At 36.4% G+C, this 10,512-nt stretch overlaps 1 protein-coding gene across 2 annotated transcripts; it reads left to right on the forward strand.

Moving 5' to 3' along the window:
* Positions 1-407: 407 nt before the first annotated feature.
* LOC125138317 (NACHT, LRR and PYD domains-containing protein 12-like) lies at positions 408-9,433 on the forward strand. 2 transcript variants are annotated; one of them, XM_047803505.1, is made up of 10 exons: positions 408-496; positions 2,248-2,629; positions 3,905-5,672; positions 5,891-6,058; positions 6,160-6,309; positions 7,130-7,297; positions 7,467-7,640; positions 7,854-8,009; positions 8,677-8,723; positions 8,850-9,433. In XM_047803505.1, exons 1-10 carry the CDS (start codon positions 488-490, stop codon positions 9,395-9,397), a joined length of 3,570 nt encoding a protein of 1,189 aa, XP_047659461.1. In that variant the 5' UTR covers positions 408-487; the 3' UTR covers positions 9,398-9,433. The 2 variants fall into 2 exon arrangements, with proteins under 2 accessions (XP_047659461.1, XP_047659462.1); XM_047803506.1 differs by having other exon boundaries at positions 8,643-8,723; positions 8,850-8,904.
* Positions 9,434-10,512: the final 1,079 nt, after the last annotated feature.

Below are 10,512 nucleotides of genomic sequence, written 5' to 3' on the forward strand. Positions count from 1 at the left end.
ATTCTTTATATAAAATGTAAAAATATAAAATATAAAATTTGTTCTATGTTTATGTTCTGTAAAGCCGCTTTGAGACAATGTCAATTGTAAAAAGTGCCTTACAAATAAACTTGAATTAAATTGAATAACAAAAGTAAATTGACTTTAACACTCAATTGACAGATGAAGTGATTATTTTTGTTTATGTTGTGGTAAATTTCATAGCATACAATAACATGACAATAAGCTCGAACTAGTTGAAAATAGTTTCTTTCTTTATTTTTTAATTCCCATAGTGAAAAGTGAAGAACCAGTAAGGACTCTAACTGGTATAAGTTTAATATGCACCTCATAGCTGTATCACAGGTTGTACCACAGATTTCTCCCTCAGATTGTGTGACTTTTATTTTGAATAAGATTCAGACACACGCCAATTCGCGCCAATTTCTTCTCGGTTTCTCTTCAGTAATTTGATTCATTCTGATTCATTCTGTTACTTTTCGCCGCCATGTCACAGGTGATGTGTGTTTTATTTTGTTTTACTTTGGTATTGTAAGCATTGTGAGACTCAAACTTTATACACTACCAGTATTATTCTCTGGCTTGGATATGATATGATATGTGTGTTTATAATAGACAAAAAGAGTTACAGAAAGATTGCAAAATGGCGGTGTTTATGTTTACATACATTGTGCGCGCGCACCTTCTTTCTGAAGTTATATAAACTAGACTTTTTTGAGTCATAACCGGAAAAATAACGACGGATTCGCTTCATGAACACAAAGATGTGATTTGATGAAGAGCGATTAGTCTTAACTTTAGGTGAAATAGTGCAGATATATTGCGCATCTGTATAACTTCCTGATGCCGAGTAGATCTGTGTTCATCATAAACCAGCACAACTCCTTCATCCTTTGTGTTTACTTGTGATTAATGATTAATAACAAACCCAATCACTTGGTGAACAAAATGAGTTTTAATTATCCTGTCGATTCTATAGTACAGAACTAAATAATTTTTTTTTTAAATAAAAAAAGTTAAGTCCAGGATCATAAGAGAAAAATAAATTATGGAAAAACAAAAAAACAAACACGTTTTATTAACATTTCCATAACATTTTTATTTCCAAACACTCAAAACTAAATGTGGTTTAACACGTTTAATGAAGTTTTTTTTTTGCTTAGATACATGTGTAGTAATCTAGATTAACCCTTGTATGTTGTTGGGGTCTGTGGGACCCATATTCATAAACATCAATAGTTTTGAAAAACTTTGCTTCCTTGTAAATTTGTTGATTTTTTTTCCACTTATAACTTGATTAAATTTGATTTTCTTTTTTTTTTTATTACATTTTATTAAAAACAACAAAAAATGAGTAGCACTTTAATTAAAAAATGTGATGTAATAAAGGTAAAGGGCAAATATTAACCATATGCTGTTTATATTGCTTGTAATTGGGATGAAGTAAACATCTTTAAGGTATTTTTACATAAAATTTTTGATTGTGTTGAATTAAAAACCCCAAAATGCATCGGGTCCAGCAGACCCACGAACACTGGCTGAGTAACAAAAATACGAACACCATACAAGGGTTAAGCCTATGATTAATCTATGAATCAACCTTGATGATTAAGCTATATTAATTTATAATAATGGACTTGTGAAACACTCTACACTGTACATATATGTTTGTCTATAGATTCAAGACATTGTGCTTTTTATTTCAGAACATTCCAACAGACAGGACACGTCAGGTCCAGGGTTTGGATTTACATCAGCAGAGCAGTAAAACAAGCTAATAAATATAAGAACGAGTCATAAAAATGATCATTTTAATAATGATTAATAATAATTATTAAAATTGTGATTTCCATCACAAAATTAAATTATAAACAGGATATGACCGCCGGGGTTCTCCCGAGCACATGTTGAAGCCCGTGGCTGGAGAATGTAGAAATATTCAAGATTTTCAGTGGAGTATTTAAACATACAAATACACAATATACCCAAATGTAAATAAATGTAAAAGTTTTTCTGTGAATGCGGTGATTGCTAACATTCAAAGTGTAGCATCGTAATCTGTTTTATTACCGTGTTGTAAAGTACGGTGTTGGATGGTGTTTTCTTGGTTTTCACTACAAAAGTATACCAAAAGGTAATTTATTAAAGTGTCAGACTGAACCAGGTGGTTCATCCCTGAATCCCTGTGTAATAATGTATACTTCAACATGCAGTTTAATAAAACCCAAAATATGTTTTTTTTTCCAGTATCAATCAATGATCGGATCAACAATCACGCCACTTGAAGCCTTGGATGATCTAAAGGAAGATGAGTTTGAGAGATTTGTGTTTTTTCTTTCTCGGGTAAAAGAAATGTATATAAATGATGAAAATATTCAGAAAAGAAAACTGCACAAAAAATCTAGAGTAGAAGTGGCTGGAACTATGATCGAAACATATGGGAATGAAATTGCTCTTCAAGTCACTATAAAAATTTTGAAACACATGAAAGAATATGAATCAGCAAGAACATTGGAAAAGCAAATACAACAAAAACGGAAAGAGTCTGATTCAATTGCTGTGCCTGTAAAGAAGCAGAGACTGGCCAATGAATCAAGAGAGACGTGTCAACCAGCCAGTGTAAAAAAAGGTAAGATTGTGTGCCATCAGTGGCCATTTACAGTGTAAGACTAAATATATCTGACTATTTTAATTTAGTCTGCTACTCATCTACAACCAAAGTATGAAGTAGAGGCAGCTAAAGGATTATGCATGTTTTTAATAAATTATCTGACTCCATAAGATAGTCAATACTAGAAATATAATTATACCAGTGTTACAGAGAGACAACAGCAATGTCGTATTTATGTGAAAATTTTTTATAGCCTATTTTAGAAATATTTACATCATTAACTCAGATTTATAACGATATTCAAGCCTAAGCTTTTCCAATATCCTTGCCAATATTTATTATATTCTATTTTATTTAAACTTGCAGTTATTAGCCTTTTATAGCTAGTCAGAGGTCTTCAAAATGTGTTTAAGATACCAATACTTTACCATTAGGAACAAATAATAATTAGAGTAGAGTTTAACATTTAACTGGTTTATTTCATAAGAATACAAGTACAACGTATGTAGAAAATGAAGATAAGTAGTGAAGATAACTTACACAAGCTTAAAATACAGTGTCATGGGCATAAGTCAAAACATGGCGTCAGGATGCGTGATGGTAAAGTCTCAAACGGTATTGTACAATGCATACTTATTTATACACTCACCCTGGTGCACTATATGTTAGTTTGGTTCCTCAGACAGAGTTGGTGTGAACAAAAGACCAGCAGGTGTCTCAATCACACCAGGCCATCTCAGCAGGGTAATGTGTAAATATTGTAGAATATAAAACTGTAATATTTTAGTTATACAGTACATACAGTAGTTTAGCATTAGCCAGGATTAGTTCACAAGGTATCTCTGACTCACATTCCTGATGACTTTAACCTTAAATAATTAAATAAATAAATAATAAATCTGTGACAACAGCATACAGCAGAGTCCGTTATTCCAGAGCGAATTATAGAAGTGCGTTGTAGTCTGTATCAAAAAACATGTAATCATGACAGTGTAATACAGTAGCTCAGGTACTACAGTGTCTAATACAACATGAAAGAAAATTAAGACAGCAATAGATTTTTAAAATAGCCTATACCTAAACCTATAAGTCTCTTTGTCTGAAGTCCGGCAGTTATTCAGGTGTTTGCCCAGTCAGAGGAATGTGACTTGTAATTATATTTTGTAGAAAAACATATTTTGATTTTTGATACATTTGATATTTAATATGTCTGAGACCTTACAGAGCCCTGAAAGCTATCAAAAAGAATTGAGAGACTAAAATCTGTATCTTTTTTTCATTTTCTGTGAACAGCGCAAGATCTTCAGAGCGTCATGACAAAACATAAAGACTGGCTTAAGCATCAAAGTCATTTCATTGTTGAGGAGACCGCTAAAGATAAGAACAAGATTCCACTTAATTACATATACACAGATTTGATTATTACAAAAGGAGAAAGTGAAGCTCGAAATAATGAGCATGAGGTTTTGATGAACGATAACTCACAATTTTCATACGAGTCCGGAATCCACTGCAATGACATCTTCGGTAAGAATGAAGAAGAAATCAAAACTGTTCTTACGAAGGGTGTAGCTGGCATTGGAAAAACAGTCTCTGTGCAGAAATTCATCCTTGACTGGGCTGAGAACAAAGCCAATCAAGATGTGGAGTTTCTGTTTGTACTTCCATTTCGTCAACTAAACCTGATCGAAGGTGATTATAGTCTTCATGAGCTTTTGGTTCACTTGCATCCCCAGCTTAAAGACTGTCACTCAGACATGTATGTCGACAAGAAGATTTTATTCATATTTGATGGCCTTGAGGAGAGTAGAATTCAACTGAGCTTTAGACAAACTTCTGTCAGTGATGTTCACACCAAATGCAAAGTGGAGGTCTTAATTATAAACCTCATAAAAGGAGAGCTACTCCCTTCTGCTCTTATATGGATAACGTCTCGACCAGCAGCAGCCAGTCAGATTCCCTCGCAGTACATTCACCGTGTGACAGAAATTCAGGGGTTCAGTGACTCACAAAAGGAGCAGTACTTTAGAAAGAGAGTGACCGATCCAGACGAAGCCAAAAGAATCATCTTGCACATAAAGAAAGCAAAGAGTCTTCACATTATGTGCCACATTCCGGTCTTTTGTTGGATTTCAGTTACTGCTCTTCAGCCATGGCTATCCCACAACCACAAAAAAGAAATCCCCACAACATTGACTGAAATGTACTCTTACTTTTTACTTGTTCAGATGAACAGGAAGAACGAGAAGTTTGACCAGAGCCATGACTCAGACACAAAGTTACTGCTGGAGTACAACAAAAACATGATTCTGAAACTTGCCGAGTTGGCGTTCAGACAGCTGCTAAATGGCAATGTCCTTTTCTATAAAAAAGATCTGGAAGAGTGTGGAATCAATGTCCAAGAATCCTTCTTATACTCTGGGATTTGCACGGAAATCTTTAAAATCGAACCTCCGTTTTATCGCACAAAAGTTTATTGCTTCGTGCACTTGAGCTTCCAAGAATTTTTTGCCGCTCTCTATGTGTTCCATTGTTATCTGTGCAAGAACACAGCAGGAGTGAAGATGTTTCTGCCAAAAACCAAGGTTGTGACAAAAGTATCACTGGATGTGCTAATGAAGCATGCAGTGGATGAAGCCTTGAAGAGCAAGAATGGACATCTTGACCTTTTCCTGCGTTTTCTTCATGGCTTGTCCTTAGAATCCAACCAGAGACTCCTGCAAGGTCTCCTACCCTGTACCGAGAGCAGCCCCGAGAGCGTCCAAAAAATAAAGCAAAATCTGAAACGCGGACAGAAAAAGAACATCAACCCTGAGCGTTGGCTCAATCTCTCACACTGCTTAATAGAAATGAAGGATGACACTCTTCAGCAAGAGATTCAGACTTACCTCCAGTCCAACAAAAAGTCCAAAAAGCTCACTCTTGCACAATGTTCGGCCATGGCTAACATGTTTCAAGTTTCAGAAGAAGCGATGGACGAGTTGGATCTAAAAAAATACAACACAACAGAAGAGGGACGTAGAAGACTTATTCCAGCACTAAGGAACTGCAAAAAGGCAATGTAAGTATATTATATCTACTAACATATGAAAAGTAATTACTTTGAATATTTTGTGTTTCAGGAAACAACTTGTTATTCTGGTTTATTGTGTACTTTACAAAAGCTCTTTACAAAACCAACAGCCGCAGCATCATACTTCATATGTTTAACCATGGATATACTGTATTGTTGATCGGAAATAATAACCTGATGAATAACTCTGATTTCTCTTGCTGTAGTCTAGCAGACTGTAATCTCACAGAGAACGCCTGTGAAAACATTGCATCAGCATTACAGTCAGCAAATTCACCCCTGAGGGAGCTTGACCTGAGCAACAATGACCTACAGGAAACAGGTCTGAAATTGCTCTATGAAGGGCTGAAGAATTGTAAATTAGAGATACTAAGGTAAAGAGACACACTTTTGTCGACAGTCTACACAATTAATAAACAAGTACAGGCAATCGTAATTAGCAAAACTTGTTCACAATGATGTCTCCCTTCTACAGACTCTCTAATTGTAAGCTGACCACATTGTCAGCTCTACTTTTAAGAAATTCCTCCCTGAGAAAACTGGATCTGAGCTATAATAACCTGCAGAAGGGGATAGATCAGCTCTCTGGACTAAAGAGCCCAAACTGTAAACTGGACACATTAAGGTTGGTCTCAAAATGTTTGTTAATTTTTCTGTTCTACAAAATTAGATTATTTTTTTAAACAAACAGTGGGTCAAAATTCTCATATTAAAGAAAATATTCTTAAACTTTTTACTTCAATATATCTTTATGTTAATCTGTCTTTACAGGTCTGTACACAGCTCATGACCTTTTTCTACCTTGTTCCCCAAGTCAACAACCCATTTCCTTTAAGCTTAAGCATTGAAACCAAAAACATCACATTATGTTGTCATTAGCACTTCAGGCAGTACACTTTCTTTTTTTTAATAACAAGCCATGAACATGAACATTGAGTGCAGGTCATCTACTTAAAAAAAGACACGCATCCATTAGAAACAAGAAATCATGAATGGGGTCTTTGTGCTTCAAGGCAGTTTTTGACATTTCTCACTCATTCATATTTGAGGTGAAATTCGAGCTTGTAAGTTCTCAGTTTTCTCAGTGGTGTCAATGGTTATAAAGCATTTGATATACATATGATTACATGCAACTGAATATAAACCAATTTTGTAAGTGTTTCATAGGCACAGTAATGAACCTACAAAGGATTTGCTCTGGATAAGCGTCTGCCAAATGCAACAAATGATTCATTTGACCTATATTATTATAATGTTTAAGTATAATACATAATACCACTAGGCTTGAGGAGATAATGTCTATCTACTGTAAAACACTTCTCTCTTTTTTATAGTTGAATCAACAATGAAAACCTGAAAACACTGAAACTGGAAGAGCCTTTGTTTCAGTGAGGCTCTTATAAATCCATTTACTGTAAATGTCTGATTTCTTTCTTGTTTAACAGGATCTCAGATTGTAAACTCACTGCAGAATCTTGTAAATCCATTGGCAAAGCTTTAGCAAAGTCACCTTTGAGAGAGCTGGATCTGAGTTGCAATGACCTGCAGGATACAGGAATGAAGCTGCTATCTGATGGACTGATGAGTTCTCACTGTAATCTGAACATACTGAAGTAAGTGGCAAATAAAAAAGGATGTAAACACAATGTACACCGTCTGAATACTGACTCACTGTTTGATACAATCGATGTATTTCATTAGGGGCCAGGCATAAACAAATATTTGTGCTCCTTATAATATGTAATAGATAACTGAAATATTCTGTCCTATTTCTGATTTTAGACTCTCAGACTGTAAACTCACTGAACAGTCTTGTACTCATATCGCCTCAGTTCTGAAAAAGGCTAACTCGTCCCTGAGAGAGTTGGATTTAAGTGATAATGACCTGCTGGATTCTGGTATCAAAGTGCTGTCTGGTGGATTAAAGAGTTCACAATGTGTTCTGGAAATACTGAGGCAAGTGGGTTGTCAGAAATGTGTCAATAGTCATTGGAAAAACCATTGTCACGTCATTTTCTTCTCAACTTGAGATATTTCTTTCATCGTGATCCAGTGTGTGATACAAGTGTTCCCTTAAATTTCGAACAGTTTATTATTATTAATCATTGAATATACTGTATAATGTTCATTAAGTGGTGGTAGCTTTTTTCTCTTTATTCCTATCTCTAGATTGTCTGGCTGTTGTCTCACAGAACAGAGTTGCTCTTCACTCATTTTAGCTCTGCATTCAAACCCCACACACCTCACTGAACTGGATTTAAACTACAATCATCTAGGACGTTCAGAATTACAGTTTTTTTCAGTGAACAGGAAACTGAAGACCAGGTAAGATAAGCTTTTTGATCTGACCTTGTCTAGATTAGGCAAAACAAATTTATATATATTCACCTCACACCTCCAGGGTTGGGGGTTCAATTCCCGCCTCCGCCTTGTGTGTTTAGAGTTTGCATGTTTTCCCTGTGCCTCGGGGGTTTCCTCCTGGTACACCCACGGGCCAAAGACATGCATGGTACAGTAGGTTAATTGGAATCTCTGGAAAATTGTCCATAGTGTGTGAGTTTATGAGTGAATAAGAGTATGTGTGCCCTGCGATGGCTCGGCACTCTGTCCAGGGTGTATCCTGCCTGAGATAGGCACAGGCTCCCTGTGACCCGAGAAGTTCGGATAAGTGGTAGAGAATGAATGAATATATATAGGCACAGGAAGAATAAGATTAAGCACCATTTGTATCATAATGCTGGAACTCAAGCTATTGTAAATATTAACAAAACAGCTCTGTATAATATTTTCAGGTTAACAGTTGATGTGACTAAACTGATTAATAAAATAGTCCTGCTGTCTTAAATCAAAGTAATAAAATTGGGCTAATACCTAAGGTGGCTCATTTTGGCTGTGTGTGTGTGTGTGTGTGTGTGTGTGTGTGTGTGTGTGTGTGTGTGTGTGTGCCTGCCTGTTCAGTCCTGTGATATTTTTTTGTTGTCTGCACTTCTAGAACGAACCATTCTGGAGAGTTGAGAATAGCTAAAGGACTCAAGAAGTGTAAGCTTCCACACACATACACACACACACACACACACACAATTTATATGTACAATTTGATACATTATGAAAAGTGTCTGTATATCATATTGTACATAATACTGAGGAAAACAATCTCATGTGCAGATGCCTTCAAGCTGACGCTGGACCCCAACACAGCAAACACACGTCTCTCACTGACCAATAATAACACCAGGATGTTGCTTATGAAAGAAGATCAGCCATGTCGAGACAACAGATTGAGATTTCAGTATGTGACACAGGTGCTGAGTACAGAGAGTTTGTCTGGACGTTGTTACTGGGAAGTAGAGTGGCATCAAAACGCCTCCATCGCTGTGGCATACAAATCTATCAGTAAGAGGGGACACAGAAACGACTGTGTGTTCGGATGTTCAAAAAAGTCCTGGAGCCTGGATTTGTCCAGGAATAATAGGGGATATAACGTTTACTCAGTAATGCACAATAAAGAGAGCACTCCCAGTTCATATTCTCAGTTTAACAGAGTAGGAGTGTATGTGGATGTCCCAGCTGGGATTCTGTCCTTTTACGCCATCTCCTCTGACTCACACAAGCTAACACGCATACACACATTTCGTACAACATTCACAGAAAGACTTTTTGCAGGATTTGGACTCAAACTGTCCAATGACTCCATCTCTCTCATTCGTTCTTGAAACTAAAAAGTAAAATGTCTTAATGTCACAGGGATTTATTTTAATTTTATAATTTTATAAAATAATATTATATATATATATATATATATATATATATATATATATATATATATATATATATATATATATATATATATATATATATATATTAATTGTTTAATAAAAATGGCTTTAATGGCTTTCGGGGCTCTGAAATGTCACACTGGTCGGAGCAACATGTACAGTAGGTCTACCTTCTATTAAATAACCACAGAAAATACAAGCTTTTTAAACTCTACTTCTGAAAACCAGCTTCTGAGTAAATATTCAATTTCAACCAATTTAGGCCACGTTCACACTGCAAGTCTTAATGCTCAATTTGGATATTTTGCTCAGATCTGATTTTTTTGTTTGGCTGTTCACATTACCTTTTAAAATGTGGCCTATATCAGATACCAGTGTGAACTGTTTGCTGTTTCGAACTGACCCGCATGCGTAAACGAACAATAACAATGACGTCACACGCAGCACGCCGTTGCGCTAAAAAGTTGGCGAGGTTATGGAGGAAGTATTGTATCATCTGGTGCAACAAACATATCATATCATCTGAAAGCCTGTGCTGATCAGATGGCCCCCATCTTCACGTGGATATTCAACACGTCACTGGAGCTGTGTGAAGTTCCCTCATGCTTCAAAAGCTCCACCATAATCCCCGTCCCAAAGAAACACAAAATCACCAGACTTAATGACTACAGACCTGTGGCTCTAACATTTGTGGTCATGAAATCCTTTGAAAGACTGGTTTTGGCTTATCTGAAGGACATCACAGGACCCTTACTGGACCCTCTGCAGTTTGCTTACAGAGCAAACAGGTCTGTGAATGATGCAGTCAATATGGGACTGCATTATGTTCTGCAGCATCTGGACAGACCAGGGACTTATGTGAGGATCCTGTTTGTGGACTTCAGCTCTGCTTTCAACACCATCATCCCATCACCCCCAGGGCTGTGTTCTCTCCACACTGCTCTTCTCCCTGTACACGAATGACTGCACCTCTAATGACCCATCTGTCAAGCTCCTGAAGTTTGCAGATGACACCACACTGATCGGCCTCATCCGGGACGGTGACGAGTCTG

The sequence above is a fragment of the Tachysurus fulvidraco genome, chromosome 18 (genome assembly GCF_022655615.1).
Source record: "Tachysurus fulvidraco isolate hzauxx_2018 chromosome 18, HZAU_PFXX_2.0, whole genome shotgun sequence".
In the NCBI taxonomy this organism is placed as follows: Eukaryota; Metazoa; Chordata; class Actinopteri; order Siluriformes; family Bagridae; genus Tachysurus; species Tachysurus fulvidraco.